The 18,412-nt window shown below is 40.8% G+C and overlaps 1 protein-coding gene across 1 annotated transcript in view; it reads right to left on the reverse strand.

The window, feature by feature from the left end:
- LOC128057632 (ATP-binding cassette sub-family C member 4-like) overlaps positions 1-18,412 on the reverse strand; it is a 200,875-nt gene that overhangs the window by 148,020 nt on the left and 34,443 nt on the right. Inside the window, 5 exon segments of the mRNA XM_052650093.1 lie at positions 686-877; positions 2,611-2,700; positions 6,366-6,467; positions 14,822-15,071; positions 17,272-17,397. Of these exon segments, the coding sequence (XP_052506053.1) occupies positions 686-877; positions 2,611-2,700; positions 6,366-6,467; positions 14,822-15,071; positions 17,272-17,397 (760 nt within the window).

Genomic DNA, 18,412 nt, shown 5'->3' on the forward strand with positions numbered 1-18,412 from the left:
ATCTGATTCCAACATCAGTGAACAAGATTTCTCAGTGAGATGTCTAACAACCTGTAAACTCAGATTAGAAGATTGATAACATTCAGGGTTATTTTTCAGGTGAAATAATGTGGTGATTATTTTTCTAAAGAGAAAAGATTTTTTTCTCTTAGAGGAAATTAATGAAATGTTGACAGTGAACTAATATGATGTCTAGGATCTGCTCCAGAATAATCTAGGTTGAGGGTGGGGCAGGCAGAAGGCAGGGGTAGAGATGCAGCAAGACCAGCCAGCAGCTAATACTGGCTGAAGCTGGGGGTGGTACATGAGGGTTCGTTACACTTAGCTTGCTATTTTAGAAATTTCTGTAATTGTTGAAAGTGAATGAAACTTCACAGAATGGACTGATCCCCTCAAGGGGAAAAAAAAAACGGCATTCTGTGAGTCTTATCACATCAGGATTAAAACAGCAATATACCTACGTATATACAGTATATATATATATATATATACACACACACACTGTATATAACACTATATACCTGCATATTTACCCAGAAGATCAGCTTCAAATAATCAGCAACAATCAAAGATTTTTCAAATTAAATAAATAAATAAATAAAAACTCTCAACAAATCTTGTAGGTTAAACCAATACTATCATTATTTAAAATTCAAGTATATCCAACTTAGGAGTCATTACTCACCTCTTTCAAAGCACAAGCCTTTATTACTTTTTCATATCGTTCTTCTTCATATTTCTTCCCAAATAAAATGTTACTCCTCACAGTTCCTGAGAACACCCAAGGCTGCTGAGAAACATACACGATCCTCCCGTGCACGCTGACCTGTCCCTGGCTCGGGGGCAGCTCCCCCAGCAGAGCATGTAACAGTGACGACTGAAACAGACAGCAACACACACATGTGAACAGAGAGCACTCAGGAGGGAAGAATGCCGCAGCACAGCTGACCCCACCCTGGCACTTGATACATGATAGAACGCTTGTGTTTAGAACAGGATAAAGTATAGTTCTGGCTGCTGCTGCTGCTAAGTCGCTTCAGTCGTGTCTGACTCTGTGTGACCCCATAGATGGCAGCCCACCAGGCTCCCCCGTCCCTGGGATTCTCCAGGCAAGAACACTGGAGTGGGTTGCCATTTCCTTCTCCAACGAATGAAAGTGAAGTCGTTCAGTCGTGTCCAATTCTTAGCGATCCTATGGACTGCAGCCCACCAGGCTCCTCCATCCATGGGATTTTCCAGACAAGAGTACTGGAGTGGGGTGCCATTGCCTTGCAGTTGCAACCAAAAAGTTGAAAATAACACTGTTGGTCAATGTAAACCCACAGTTGACAAGAAATACTAATAAAATGCTATAACAATCTACTGTGCCCAAGAATTTCCCCCAAATGAAGCGCTATACTCAACAAAGACTAAATAAGAATGTTTAACATTCTTAACTAGCAGAGCAGCCCAGCAGGATGTGTATTTCTTGCATCTGATGCTTATGCAGCTATTCCTACATCTGGGTATCCTTCACTTGACAAATACTTGTTCTTAAAAAGCTACATGTGAAAACTATATCCAAAGATGATTATTAAAAGAACTCTGAAGTGAGTTGTGTCCAAAGAGCAAAAGTCCATCACAGAAGAAATCATCAACCTCTCCTGTACACACTTACATTTTTTTTTTACTTTTAAATTTTTATTTTTACTTTGTTTTACTTTACAATACTGTATTGGTTTTGCCATACATTGACGATTTCTGTATTTTGTTGTACAGAACACAAGAGACTAAGTGCGTGTACACATGTCCTTCAAATCTTGTACACCACACAGATGTGGTGTGTCTGTGTCCCCACATCACAGTGCTAGGGCACTGGGCTAAAACAATCTGCCTGCATATCTGTCTCACCCCAGAACCTGGTTGTCTCTGGATGGCAGAGGTGTCAGGGCCTTGCTCACATCTCTACCTTTAGCTCCAGCACATGGCTGCACAGTCACTACATGTGCACTGAGCAGGTCAAGTCAAGTCATGTGAGAAAATACTCAAAGCTTCCTGGAAGAGCCTTCACAATCTCCAGACTTCCTGGAGGGACCACTGTCACAAAAAGAAGTCCCCACTGTCTCATTCTGTCCTGAATAGATGTCACATACATAATTTCCTTCACTGAGACGTCCAAACTCCCGACAAGCTGTTCCCAACTGTGCAACATGAAACACGAAGCAGGAAAACACAGTGTGCATTTACCCAGATTCATGTGGCCATGAAACCTTCTTGCAAAACGAATGTCCCATGGAACACACCTAGAGGAAAGCGATTCTAGATTTGCCCTGTTCAAACTGTGTTATACACGGCTTTAGGCTCAACTCTTAGGAATTTTTTAAAATATTTATTTATTTACTTTTGGCTGTTGAGTTATAGTTGCAATACTTAAGATCTTTCATTGCAGCACACAGGTTTAGTTGCCCCGAGGCATGTGGGATCTTAGTTCCCTGACCAGGGATCCAACCCATGTCCCCTGCATTGGAGGGCAGATTCTTAACCACTGGACTACCAGGGAAGTCCCTCAACTCTGAGAATTTAACAGGGGCTGTGGCGTTGCAACAAGCTGACCAAGGTATCATGACTTACCTTTCCTGCTCCCACAGGTCCAACCACAGCTAACAGTTCACCAGGTCTGACAGTAAATGAAACGTCTTGTAGGGTTGGAGTTTCTAATTCCTGCAAATTAAAGTTTATAAAGATCTGCCCATTTCAATAAAGTAACACACATTACTTCAGAAAGTGGAGAAAATAACAAAATAGTCATTGATATGCTAAACATAGCCCACATTTTTCTCCTTCCTATTTTAAGATAATGTGTTCTACAGGACTTTTCATCCAATCTTTTCTCTTCCAGGGTCTGAAACAACTTCAGTTGCCTTTAGAAGGCTCCTTTTACCAGCTATCCATATGGACACAGTATTAGATAGCCACAGAATTTAGCAGTTGAAATGACAAGTTGAAATTTGAAATGTGAATTTTCTGATGTATACTTATTAAAATAATATACTTAATAGAATAGTCAATATAGGAAGTTTTTAATCATTTATGTTTGCATTATGACCCTTGGTTTTAACTATTTCATTAATCTCCACGATGTGGCAGCTTAAGTACATCATGAACCTGGCCCTCTACTAATAAATTGAAACCTCCACTATCTCTCCATTTTCATTTGATAAAGAATGAATCTCAGTAATGCTAAGGAAGCAGGTCACTTTGTATGATGAAGTCTTTCTTAGCAAAGTAACTCGTCAAAGCTCTAACTTCACAAGAGCTCTAATTTAACACCAGCAATGACAACAAAAAAATAGGGAATTAAGAAATTAATTATGACTTTGTGGGTCAGAGTAATAAAACCTCAATTTTAATATGTGTCACATGCGTTACCTGTCCTGGCTAAACAGGGGCCATAAAGTACTTCTGCTGTAAGAAAGCAAAAAAACATGGAGGTACATGCAACAGCACACAATCCAATGTGAGGGAGGTCATGCCAATTACAGGTCATATTCCTGAGAGACTTAAGGGTGTGTGTAGGTATTTACATGTTCTTAGTGTTAAGAAAATTGTCAGTAACTGATAATTTTTGTTTTTAAAGAGAGGTTATAGTTTATCAGTAAAATGCCCAAAAAACTAAAAGTACGAAGTCTGGACAAACTATTGGGATAATCTTCAAAATGAAAAATATTCTCTGGGAAGAACTGAATTATAAAACATTAACTTTTTTTTTCTTTTCTTTTTTAGAAATTTTTTGCCATGGGTGTACATGTGTACCCCATCCTGAACCCCCCTCCAACCTCCCTCCCCATCCCATCCTTCTGGGTTGTCCCAGTACACCTGCTTTGAATGCCCTGTTTCATGCATTGAACTTTGACTGGTCATCTATTTCACATATGGTAATATATATGTTTCAATACTATTCTCTCAAATCATCCAACCTTCACCTTCTCCAACAGAGTCCAAAAATCTGTTCTTTATATCTGTGTCTCTTTTGCTGTCTTGCATATAAGTTTGTCGTTACCATCTTTCTAAATTCCATGTATATGTGTTACTATACTGTACTGGTATTTTTCTTTCTGACTTACTTCACTCTGTATAAGCTCCGGTTTCATCTACCTCATTAGAACTGATTCAAATGTGTTCTTTTTAATCGCTGAGTAATATTGTGTATATGTACCACAACTTCTTTATCCCTTCATCTGTCAATGGATATCGAGGTTGCTTCCATGTCCTGCCTATTGTAAACAGTGCTGCAATGAACAATGGGATACATGTATCATTTTCAATTTTGGTTTCCTCAGGGTATATACCTCAGAGTGGGACTGTTGGGTCATATGGCCAGTACTCTTGCCTGGAAACTCCCGTGGATGGAGGAGCCTGGTTGGCTGCAGTCCATGGGGTCACTAAGGGTTGGACACGACTGAGTGACTTCACTTTCACTTTTCACTTTCATTCATTAGAGAAGGAAATGGCAACCCACTCCAGTGTTCTTGTATGGAGAATTGCAGGGACAAAAGAGACTGGTGGGCTGCCGTCTATGGGGTCACACAGAGTCGGACGCAACTGGAGCGACTTAGCAGCAGCAGCAGCAGCAGCATGGTGGTTTTATTCCTAACTTTTTAAGGAATCTCCATACCATCTTCCATAGTGGCTGTATCAATTTACATTCCCACCAACAGTGCAAGAGTGTTCCCTTTTCTACACATCCTCTCCAGCATTTATTGTTTGTAGACTTTTTGATGATGGCCATTCTGATCAGTGTGAGGTGATATCTCATTTTCATTTTGATTTGCATTTCTCTAATAATGAGTGATGTTGAGCATCTTTTCATGTGTTTGTGAGCCATCTGTATGTCTTCTTTGGAGAAATGTCTGTTTAGGTCTTTTTCCCACTCTTTTATTGGGTTGTTTGTTTTTTTGGCATTGAGTTGTACGAGCTATTCATATATTTTTGAAAGTAATCCCTTGTCAGTTGTTTCATTTGCTATTATTTTCTCCCATTCTGAAGACTATCTTTAAATCTTGCTTATAGTTTCCTTTGAAGTACAAAAGCTTTTAAGTTTAACCAGGTCCCACTTGTTTACTTTTATTTGTTATTTGTTACTCTAGGAGGCGGTCATAGAGGATCGTGCTTTGATTTATCTCATTGACTGTTCTGCCTGTGTTTTCCTTAAGAGTTTTATAGTCTCTGGTCTTACATTTAGGTCTTTAGTCCATTTTGAGTTTATCTTTGTGTATGGTGTTAAGAAGTGTTCTAATTCCATTCTTTTACAATGTAGCTGTCAAGTTATCCCAGCACCATTTATTGAAGAGGCTGTCTTTGCCCCATTATATATTCTTGCCTCCTTGTCAAAAATAAGGTACCCATAGTTGCATGGGTTTATTTCTGGGCTTTCTATCTTGTTCCATTGGTCTATATTTCTGTTTTTGTTCTAGTACCATATTGTCTTGATGACTGTAGCTTTGCAGTATAATCTGAAATCAGGAAAGTTGATTTCTTCAGCTCCATTCTTCTTTCTCAGGACTGCTTTGGCTATTTGGGATCTTTTGTTTTTCCATAAGAATTGTGAAGTTTTTGTTCTAGCTCCATGAAAAATGCCATTAGTAACTGATAGGGATTGCATTGAATCTTTGGTAGTATAGTCATTTTCACAATATTGATTCTTCCTACCCAGGAACATGGAATATCTCTCCATCTGTTTATGTTGTCTTGAACATAAACATACTAAAAAACATTCTAAAATATGTCTAAAACATTAACATATGAAAACAATGACAATTATTTTTCATCACTAAAAAGGAGACTTGGATATTATAGGAATACAAATCTATCAATAAGAAGCTAGATTTTTAAACATGAGAAATTTTTTTAAGTTTCTGCACTCCTTTCTTGTCTGATACTGAGAGTTCTATTTTACTACTTTCACTCAGTTATGACAACAAAATAATGAACCACATACATTCAGCTTCCTGTCCCCACACCTCACAGTTTCCCAGGGCCAGACACTGAGCTCCCTCCCTGTTCAGGCTTCAGAATCTGGCATTGCTCTGCCATTTTGTCTCTCCAGTCCTGTAAATTCTAACATTACAAACATATATACTCTAAGTTCAAGATATGCTAATATGTTGAAAGCTCTCTTGAAAATGAAAGAGAAATGTCAAATGTCTTAAGCTGATTTTACATGTAATCTCTGTTAGTTGCAAATTTTATCTCTGATTTTGAGAATTTTTATAACATACTTTCAGTAAACGTGCAAGTCACATTTTACACCATGTGTAAATTCTCCAATAAATCTATGTCACAGTTATCTATTAGCAGTCATGATCTAGGAATGGAGGACTTATTACCTTATCCCAAAAAGCAGTAAAATCTTTCATGTGCACGATTGTCTTATCATCTGATGGCAGTTGAGTGTTAAGCTGTGATATCTCATCAAGTAACAAAAAGTTCTATGGAAAAAGGAAAAACATAGACAGTTTAGTCTTCAGGATGAAATACAAACAAAATAATTGCTTCCTTGGAATTTTCAGTAAAATCTATACAACCTACAAATTGTTTTGCCATTTGTACTTAAGTGTTGGCTCACATCAGAACAAACTAATATATACAATAATATATACTATTATTACAGCACTTAGTATGTACATTCATAATATAGGACATATAGTATTCATAGAGTTCTTTATATAAGGGAGTGTGTGTGTGTGTATATAATGTGTGTATTTGCATGTGTATGTATGATATAAGTAGAGTGCCTGGCCATGAGTCTATCTGCAACTTTCTCAACATTTCTCAGTGTACAAGTTTTTCCCTAAGGAGAAAATATAGCTCCAAAATCCAACACATTTAGAACCTGGACATTTATATTGCTTTAGTCTTGTGTTACCAGCAATAAACATGGGAGCTGATAGGAAATTATTCCATACATATTTACTGAATAATGACCATGTGACACTGCTAGGAACATAGACAGGAAGGCCATTCCCAGGCCTTCTTCAATCAGGTGGCACAAGACAGGCTGTAAACACAAGACCTACAGAGATGCTGAATGAAAACTCTGGCTCTACTGTGGGTCATGACCCTCACGTGAGCACTCAAGACCACTCTGCTTTTCTCATGTGTGTTAAATCAATATCACTGCTTTTCATTACTATCACTTGTTATCATTCTAAAAAGAAATGTTCTTATTAAAATTCTACCTCTTAAAAATACTTCACAAGCATCTTTTCACTATCACTTATCTCTTCTCTTTAGTCAGTGCCTTCTCTCCAACTCAACAGGAATGGCTGCATCTTCCACTTCTTGCTATTTTCACAGCACTTAGCAGTCATTCAATGTGATTTAGCTGAATAATACCAAGTCAAAATACAAATAATACCAAATACAAAAAAGATATGTCCTAACCCCAGCTAGCTCAAAATGTGGCTCTATTTGGAAATAGGGTTGTTATAGGTGTAATCCATTAAGGTGAGATCACAGTGGAGTAGGGTGGGCCCTGAATCCAACATGATTAGTGCCCTTATAAGAAGAGAGATGCAGAGACAGACACACCAGCAAAAAACAGCCAAATGATGATGGAGACAGAGGCTGGAGTGATGGCAGTTACAACCCTAGGAAAAACAAGGTTTGTCTGAAACCTTTAAGTTAACAGAGCTGACAAAGGAGTCCCCCTTACAGTATTTAGAGAGATGCGGCCCTGCTGATACCTTGATTTCAGACTTTCAGCCTCCAGTCTGTGAAACAATATACTTCTGTGATTTTAGGTCTTGTGGTTTGTGTTACTTTGTAAAGGGCAGCCCCAGGAAGAGAATATAGAGCCTTACAAGGACTCTTGCATGAGAGAAAAGCAAACTATCCTTGTAAGCAGCTTTAATATGGGCAATTCCAAGACCCAGAGGCAAACCAAATCCCTACTAACACAGGGGCAACTGATAAAAGCTTCTGGGGATGTTTGAGAAAGAAAACATTTGAATAGGAACCTACTCCCCTAAAATCATAAACATCCTTCAAGTCCTTGATATTCTCATCTATCACACCACAGAGCGACACGTGTGATTGCAATCTTCCTCTTCAAAAGAAAAATTGGCAAAAACTGATCATGAAAACCTGCTTCTGTGGGAAAGAAAAGCAGTATCCTTACATTTCTCTCAAAGACCAGCAGCCAGGAGATAAGATCCTCTCGTTTCCTCCTCCTCTCATCCAGGCTCACTGAGAATCTAACATGGGACACAGCTACTCCTCCCTGCCCCAAGCCCGTGTCCAGCAGGAGGCAGGTTGGACGGATGGTTTTCTGAAGACTCCTCTGCAGGCTCTCAAGCACCACAGCCTGAGTTCTCTCTCCACATCACCTCTCCCATCATCAGTCATGTAGCAGCTCTTGTCTATTCTGCCATAGCTCATTCATCTCCTAATTTTCCTTTTCTCTTGAAGCAACATAATTTCAGAGTCTAACTTACTATTAATCATTTCAAATACTGATACAATGTTTTTGGGTTTTTACCCTAGTTCCTTCCCTAGACACCCCCCCCCCCCCCAACAGCACTCTTTCCTAATCTCTTTACAATACCTCTGGGAATGTTCACCATACTTAATATCCCCCAGTGATCCATAAGCACCTAAGTCCACACTCCCCAGGTAGCCTCTGCCTGGACACCCTGAGTACTAACCCACCCACCCTTCCAGTCCATCTCAAAAGCTAGTCCTCCTGGAACCTGTCAGGACATCGCCAGCTGGCACTGTCCTTCCTACCCCTGAATCCCATGAGGGATTCTCCTATATGTCACACAGGAGATATAGACACTACATCACTCAGACACTTACAGACACTAGTTCCAACTCCAACAGAGACCAAGCCTTGTACAGAGTCAGCAAATCATGGGTAAGGGAAGGAATAGATTACAGAGCTCTTCAAATCCATCCAACCTGCATTGCTACAGCTTTACATAGACTGAGCTAACACAGCAACAAGCAAAAAGTTGTATGCATATATTGTACATGCATATATTGTACATCTTCTCTAGACAGAATCAAATGCCAGTTTCAGCTTAAATATGTTACCAAGACAAAAACTCAATATTCAGTGTGCGCATGTGTTCAGTTCAGTTGCTCACTCGTGTCCAACTCTTTGCGACCCCATGGACTACAGCATGCCAGGCTTCCCTGTCCATCACCAACTCCTGGAGCTTGCTCAAACTCATGTCCATCGAGTCAGTGATACCAGACACCATTAGTGTGTACACAGTAGGACAGAAATTCCCAGCACTTCTCCACAAATAATAGGTTTGAGTGAGGAAATATGTCACAATCTTCCAGGGGTTAAATGAGATTCCAGCACATAACCAGCTTGTAAAGGTGTCAGAAGTGCTGGCTGGATTTCTTTCTAGGGCTCAGGCTGATTAAAAAAAAAAAAAAAAAAAAGCTGAAAATAAATTACAGATGATGTGCAGACCCAGAACAGATCGTATGGGAAAATACCAAAGTCAGAACTTCAGCCAAAAAGATTGACTTCCCAGTGGCTGGTGGGGGAAAATCCAAGCCGTTTTATGAGTAATAAAACTTCAGAGACACATTTTACTGGATGTGAAAGTCATTGAAGACTTATAGTGCTTTCAAGATATTTACAATCCTATTGGACTCATTCAAAGAAAAGAGCTTCAGTCCATTTTCCTTATTAAGATAAAATAGAGGGACTTCTGGGGCCTATAAAGTCACAGTAAATCATTCATATTTTGTACATGGGAAAAATGACATAGAAAAGCACATGTAAACAAGAAGACACAACACTATGAAGACCATGTGTAGGTCTGCCCTTGGGGATGGACCACCGCACCCCCTCCAAGGTGGGCAGGGGTAGTGGGTTTCCTTCCTGGGGCTGCCAGGCATGACCTGAGCAGAAATTCTGGATGATAAACCATCTGGTCTACTGAGCCCCAGGCTTCAGGAGGCTGTGGGGCAGCAGGGCTCAACACCACACTGTGTTCCAAACTCTACATGCCCACCACTCCCCCAGCCCATCTGTGGTCAAATCTTGCCCAGTTCTGACCACCTGGTCAGTAAACTCAGTTGACCTTTTCTTCCACTTCTGTGGCCCTTTTCACCTTCTAGTTGGGCATCATCACATCTAAGTGAGAGGCAGGGAAAGGAAGAAAATGATTATCCGATAATTGCTGCTACTTGTTAGATAACAGGACAGGAGGTTGAATCTGGCCAATGGCTGCTCAGTGAGGTGGGTCTTACAGCAAACACTGAGTATTTCAAAAATACTCTCAGAATCCAAAACCACGTCCAGGCCAGTCATCTCCTCAGATTTGTTTCTCTCTTAGCATTCCTTATTATAGTGAATCCAGGTGATTTTACAGTCTGAAAAAGCAAAGCAGCCTGACATCCACCTCTCCTCTCCCTGCTCCTAATACCCAACTCAAAATGTGCCCCTGAGTGGCTCTCAAATCTGGCCAAGTCTCTCTATTTCACCCTAAACCAAACCACATCATCTCGTCCCTGGACCATGTTCTGCATTAGCCTCCTGACACACTCATCTTCCTGTCTCTGCTCTGAGTCCCTAACCTACCTCATTGCCCTGTTCCCCAGGCTGCAGCCAGGCTGACTTTTGAGATGATAAAAACCTTAATGTTTCCTGTAGGATCCTGTATGGGCCCCTGCTCAGGCCTCCAGCTCTCTACTCTGCAGCCTCAGACATTTCTGGTTCCTCAAATGCACGGATCCCCCTTCTTATCCACAAAAGGCCTTTGTCACATGACCATCCCCAGGGAAATGTGAAGCATCAGCCTCCCATCTCCCACACCCCTACACATGGAATTCTCCAAGTAACTTGCTTAGCCTTCCCTGCTCAAACTTCTCAACACAACCTCCAAAACTACACCAGTGACTCTGCCAAAGCAACTCATGGCCCCTCAGACTTTTCCTTCCAAGAACTATTGACACAGAAATGCACACCAGGTATCACTGTTTGATGCTTTATTACCCTCCCACTTGATGAAACATAAATTGCAAGTAGGAAGGACTTCTCTGCAGTTGCTTACCTGGCACTGTATATACTCATCTGTACCATACTCAAGGCTGCACCAGACTTGTTATTCTGTGGAATGATTGGATGAATAAATTCAAATTTGACCCCCTAAAGTCAAACATAAATCAAGACAGCTTTTTCCTCTCAACTAATTTTAGTTTTTAAATGGTCCTGTTGTCTTTTGCATTTGCTAAGGTATCTTTTAGATTTCTTTCTACAACTAGGGCAATGTTTCCCAAACATGATTTATTTTCAGGGACACAGGGGCACTTATTAAAGACATAGGTAAGTTGGACCCCAGCAAAGGAATAGTGAATCAGAGACTCCAAGATGTGATAATTTAGTTTTAATAAGCACATCAGGTGGTCCTCATGAACTAGAGACCTACATTCTTTATAGGGTAGTAAAACTAAATGGGTTGAAGAAGTTTCTATTAATAGGATCTAAAAGAAAAAAAAAAATACTTTCAAGATTACTTCAACACACCATGGAGCAGTTTCCAACACAAACAATCTCACCACACTTATTCTCAGCTATTTGCCATGCCTTTACTGCAAACTACCATCAACAGATCTCTAAATTCCAAGACCACCTTCTGGCCATGAAGAGAAAATTTAGATGTTTTTCCAAAATCAAAGGTGTGTCCTTCATCAGGACACAAAGCAGCCTGACAAAGTCAGCACCAGGAAAATTCAAAGTTCTCCCCAGGCCATAATTTTAATGTTATTGCACACACCTACACAGGTAGAAGTCTCAGGCCTTAGACATTGAGTTCATTTTAGTAGAAAAGAAATAAAAATCCACCCAAGTATTTGAGCACAATTCTCTGAAAACCTTCTACAGGACCCCTTTCCCACTACACTCTCTGGTGCATCACATCATCCATCAGAGAATCCCAGTTATCACTGTCTCCACTTCAACCATGCTTAATGGTTAGGTATTTGCAGGATCCCAGACATGATGGAGCTGGAAGGTCCCTTCAGTTACACATTTTCTGAGCATTTGCTTTTTCTGAGCACTACGAAAATGAAGAAGGCACTGTCTGCAAGAAGTCTGGAGTTCAGGGAAGGAAAGAAATCCATGAGCACACAGCTTAGTGAGGACAAAGTCACATCCAGGAGCTCAAAGGAAGATATGGAGATTCAATAGGGTGTGATAGTTAATTTTATTAACCAGACACTTGGCAGATCAGCCCCCAGACACTTGCTCAAACACATATTACAGTGAAAGCATTTTTAGATGAGATTGACATTTAAATCAGTAGAGTCTGAGTAAATAAGATTATCCTCCATTACATGGGTGGGCCTCAGCCAGTTAGTCAAAGGTCTTAAGAGAAACTAGACTGACCAACTCCAAAGAGGAGGGAATTCTGTCTCAAGAGCACCTTCAGACTAGAGATGAATTTTAGCATAAAGCCTCATGGTATAAATCTTCTTTTATGATGGCCATCAAGACAGACTAATTGTGTTAAACAAGTAAGAGTGTTTCTAGTTTACTACAAGGCCCAGGAGCCAGGCCAGCAGGAGCTACATGAACACCTGGCTGGGCAGGGCACAGCTAGCTCCTCTCTTTAGAGAGCAGGTCCACCAAGTGCACTCAGGCTGGGTTCAGATACACAGATGGATGCACAAAACAAGCAGAAGATTCAGACCTATCCCCACACTGGATAAAATTCAGCCCCCTGATTTGACACTCCCATCAAGGCACAATGTTCCAGGAATGCCTATCTCCAATCTGCTCCCTCCTCTGCATTTCTCCAGCTTCTAGTGCAGACTGACCCACCCTGGGCCTTTGTAGGGACCCAGTCATTTTCTGTAACTGTTATCTCAGTCAATCCAGCATTTATTTGATACCCATGATGTGTCCAGCATGAACCAGGCACTACGCTAAAGAAGCACTACAGACAGTCTGCTGTCAAGGGCTCAGAACACTCCCAGGGAGTCAGCATCAACCCCACCTGACATGAGGCTGGCTGTGCACATAGATGGAAACCCCAGATCAATGTTAACAAACGTGCTAGGAGAGGGTCATAGGGCTGCTGGAGGCTCAGAAGCATTTACTTAAATCAAGGACAGAAGAGAAAGCAATCCAAGAGGCTGAACAGAGTGAGCCAAGACCTCAAAGTAGGGATGGATATGGCAAGTCACAGGCAAGCCTGTTTCCTCCTCCCCATCCCAGTCCCCATGTGCTGAGAAACAGAGACCAATGGAGCCCAGAGTTTAAAACTTGATTCTTCAAATAACAGGGACTTCAAAGGTCTTCAGAGTAAGAAAAGATGATAAAAATCATACTTAATGAGATAGTCCACATGACAGAAGGTACAGAGAAAGCAATGTAACAATGGTTAAGAAATCAGGATTCGGTCAGAATCCTATTTCTGTCATTTGCAAGCTGTGTGAGGATGGGTGAGCTATTTCAACTGATACAGGAACCTGTTTCCTTATCTGTAAAGCAGCAACACTAATGTTTACCCACTCAATTGCTTTCCTGATTAAATGAGACGGCATGATGCATAAAGGGTTCAAGAGGGCCCAGACCACAAGTAGATCACTGGTAGCCATGATCAAAGACAGCAGCTGCAGCAGCAGTAATAACAAAACCACAATAGCACAACACACATATGAACCTTCCAACTGGATAGGTTAATGTGTCACTAAGAATGTCACTACAGTCCAAGGATTTCCCTAAATGTCTTATTTCAAGATGTGAAAGCCATGAAAAAGGAATTTTTTAACAAGTTGCATGGACCAAGCCTTATAAGTGTTGCTAGAAGCCTCCATCAGAAAGAATGACAAACTCGGTGAACCAGAACTGACCCCATATGACTGATGTGTTTTATGCAAAATGGTTTTTTATAGCATAGAAACTTCCATCACAAAAAAGATTTGCTTTTATGACAAGACCCAAAAATAAAATATAATCACATGGAGAACTATCTAACTTCACTAGAGATCTATTACTAGTTGCCCATCACTGCGGAGAAGTAGAAACAAGTCAGATTTTTCATAAAGCCTAGACATTCAAGCTCATGCCCAGGCTCACTCACAGAACCAGTTTATTTAATTTTAGATTTATTCACAAACACATGAATAACTGATCACCTACTGTGTGCCAGACCCTTGTCTTGGTGATGTAAATTATTTGCCCCAGGCAATTTAGGAACAACCAGGAAAAAAAAAAAAAAAAAACCATAGTGAGTATGGTGGGAATCACAAATTTGAAGGGAAGAGTCCAGCTACAGACAGAATTAAGCAGTGAAAAGAGGCAGAGAGGAAAAGGCAGATCCGAAAGGCAAGCTCAGAAATTAACAAGCAAATCACTTATGCAGGAAAGAACCCGTTTCCAACAGAGAACTAAGTAAATCTTCCTGCCCAAGGAGCAAGGAGCTCTCAGAAAGTTTTTTCCTTCCCAGCCCAGAGAGGAATCCTGTTCACTCCAGGACTGTGCACAGTCACTATTTAGTCATTTGAGTTAGCACAGGAGAGGCAACCTGTTCGCTTCTCTTGTTTTTAGACATATTAATCACCCTGACATCATCACTTGTATGTAGAGAGTCCTGTGTTGTTGCTACTGCTGCCAATAAATGAGCAGGTAACTTATGATATTGATAATATACTCTACCAAAGAAGAGAGGGGAGTATATAAGAGATTTTGGAAGGACTACCAGCTTTGGCACAGAGCTAAACCTCATCTAACTGGCACACAGTCACACCAAATAAAAGAAGGCATTTTATGTAAAACACACCTACAACTTTAAAAAGTTATTTGTTCCCAAACCTTTATTCTTCGGATACTGACAATGGCCTCTGACACTTTCTCGATGGCCATGGGGAAGTAGAGGGTGCTTGTAAACCGCAGAGCCTCATACAGCGTCACCACCACAAACACTTGGCTGGCTGTGATCACCTTGTTGAAAGCCACATTGGTGGCGAAGGTGACAAAAATCATGATTTTGGTTACAGCAAAAAATGATGCCAAATTCATTCCTCTAAGGTAGGAACTTTGCAGAATCTTGGAAATTTCCTTCCTGCAAAAGAGAGTAGAAAATAGATTTTAAAACAATCACCTACATCCAAGGCATGAATTCCAGCGCCCTGTGTGAGTGGCCCCTTTTGAGGGAGTGGGCACAGATAAACTATCCCTCACATCATGGGGACGCTACACAGTGCACACCCGGAGGTCTGCCCCCAAACCAGGACCACACTCTGCAGCACCACTTCACTCTTCCAACTAGAAGAAGACTTAGAGTCACACTTTTTTAAACATTTTGGACCAATGAGACTGAGTTTGAACATTCATTCAACAAGCATTCAAAACCACAAGTCCTGGACCAGGCTCCTCACTGATGACAGAAAGACACAGCCCATCCCCTCCAGGAGCTCATGAACTTGTAGATGAAGAGAATAAGACACCCCAAAACTGTGACACACCAAGACATTAGACAGAGGCAGTCACACAGCCCCCACAGGAGCTCAGAGCAGAGATGTGTAACATGGAGCAGTGGAGTGAGAGCAAGTTGCACGAATGTGGATCTTGAGAAGACAAGCTGGAGTCAGGGTTGGCAGAGGCCAGAGAATAAGGAAGGTGGGAGTGTATTCCCATCAGAGGGAGGGCCCCACAAAGGTACAAAGTAAGAAGTGACAGGGAGCTGCCAGAGAATTCTAAGTGCCCTGTGCTGGAATAAAACACTCATCAGACATTTAAATGAAAGATGGAAAAGTATTCTACAAAGAAAAAGCAAACAACATAGTGTTTTCATGGCTCTGTTTGGAATGAATAATAATGATTCAGAAAGTTTTGCCTGATACAGTTACATCCAATCTCTAAAATCTCACCATTTGTGCTACATCAAACTATAGTTTTAGTTTTAATGTCATCATCTCAAATACTAGTACCTTCTGTGGAGAAGGAAATGGCAACCCACTCCAGTATTCTTGCCTGGAAAATCCCATGGACAGAGGAGCCTGGCAGGCTATACTACATGGGGTCATAAAGAGACGGACACAATTTAGAGGCTAAATAATGACAACAAGCCCATCCTGTACCCTGCATTGACAACAGGCAAAAACCACCTGCTTCAAGAGAAGAGAGAAAACCAGCTTCTGCCCAGGATCCTGAAATTGTAAGAAGCAGAGGACATCAGCTGGGGCAGAGAGAGGAAATTCCTCACACACAAACTCCACCAATATAGGACAGAGAGACAGAAAATCCACTTGCTATCATCATCAGAAGAAAAGGCCTTGGACTTTTCAGCTAAAGACTGTCCAGCAATTACACACTCTGCTATCTGAAACATTTAGCCGTCAACCATCATGTCTCTGTTGATGTTTCTGTATTGGGTAAGAAAATAAAACTTACCTTGTGGAGTTCTTTTGTAATTGATTTCCATACGTGACAAAACTTTATAGATAGTGAAAAAGCTAAGGAGTATTATTAGGTAAAAATAAATATAAAAGACAGGGAAAAATACTAACATCTTGAAATTACTGCTTTTGAGGGGTTTCTGGTACTAAGAAATACTTGGAAATTCATTTCTATATAAGTAAGAAGCACATATAAATTTTTCTTTTAAGAAGACAGTAAGTGGAAGAGCAGGTTAAAATGATGTCTCTCCTATTCTACTTAAACTTTCTGCCACATGTTGGGGGTAGAGTGCATAGAATTTAAGTTCATTGTAATGTGAAAAACTTGGTAAGACTTCAAAATTCATTCAGAAAAGTCAACTGTAGTAATGTAGGTGAACCTAGAACTTGTTATACAGAGTGAGGTAAGTCAGAAAGAGAAAAGCAAATATTAATGCATATATATAGAATCTAGAAAAACAAAACTGATGAACCTATTCACAGAGAATAAATGGAGACACAGATGCAGAAAACAATCTCAGAGACACAAAGCGGGAAGGAGAAGGTAGGACAAATTGAGAAAGTAGCATTGACATGTATATGCTGTCATGTGTGAAATAGATAACTAGCAGGAAGCTGCTATATAACACAGGGAGTCTAGCCTGATGCTTTGTGATGACCCAGAGAGGTGGAATGGGGGTGGAAGGCAGAGATTCCAGAAGGTGGGGATAGATATATGTATAATTATGACTGATTCACCTTGATGTATAGCAGAGACCACATTGTAATTACAACATTGTAATTATCCTCAAAAAATCATAAGTAAATTTTTAAAAAATGTGGAGGGGAGTACAAAAATATGGTGTGATATATATAAAAACTTACCTTCTCAAGCTGGTAATGAGGTCTATAAGTGACTTTTCCCAAGCATACATTTTTACTGTTCTGATGCCACTTATAAATTCATTCATGGTCCTGATCCTGTCATCTGTGAGAGCTGCAGTCTTGCTCCTAAGGGGACAGACGTGAGACATAAGCCTTAGTTATCACAGTGTAACTTTCTGTAGCATCAGCAGCTAGGGACACGGGGAGGGACCAGAGATCAAATGATTCCCTACAGCTCTTCTGTGCTGACATCACAGGCAGGTCCTACTCAAAGTACAAATGGAGAAAAGAAGTCAACAACTCAGCCTAATGCAAAGACTAGCTCAGAGAACTTGCAGTATCAGCCAAGGAAGACCTGAAGTGAGTCAGATACAAACCATCTGCCCAAGAAGATGGTGGTTGAACAGGAAAGGCAAAAAGGAATTTAACGGGAAGACAGTGTCTGTGCTATAACAAAATAGGAGTAAAATTCTGGGGAACAGAAAAAATGAGGCTGTTAATAACATCAGGAAAGGAGAACAAGAAAAATTTCAGAGACCTTGTAGCACTGGAATAGGGCCTCAAAGGATAAGGAACATCTCTCCACAGCAAAGAGAGGAAAAGAAATTTCAGGTAAAGAAAAATACCACATGTAATGGTACACACAGACATAAAAGAACTTAACTAGCTTCAAACAACACACCTTCACCACCTGACAATCTGAACAATGACCCGCTCCCAACCCTCTGGAACCTGCCTCAGCTCTAACTCATCACCATTAGGCCCTTCATCACCAGTTACTTTTCTATCACATATGCTGCTGAGACTGTGGGACTTTATGAAAGTGAAGTCGCTCAGTCGCATCTAACTCTTTGCAACCCCGTGGACTGTAGCCTACCACACTCCTCTGTCCATGGGATTTTCCAGGCAAGAGTACTGTAGTGGGTTGCCATTTCCTTATCCAGAGGATACCCAACCCAGGGATCGATCCTGGGTCTCCCATATTTTAGGCAGACACTTTAGATGTCTGAGCCACCAGGGAAGTCCTAATAAAGACATAGTTAATCAAGACTGGGGGTGGTCCCAAGATGGCAGAGGAATAGGATGGGGAGACCACTTTTGCCCCACAAATTCATCAAAAGATCATTTGCATGCTGAGCAA

The sequence above is a fragment of the Budorcas taxicolor genome, chromosome 12 (genome assembly GCF_023091745.1).
Source record: "Budorcas taxicolor isolate Tak-1 chromosome 12, Takin1.1, whole genome shotgun sequence".
Taxonomy (NCBI): domain Eukaryota; kingdom Metazoa; phylum Chordata; class Mammalia; order Artiodactyla; family Bovidae; genus Budorcas; species Budorcas taxicolor.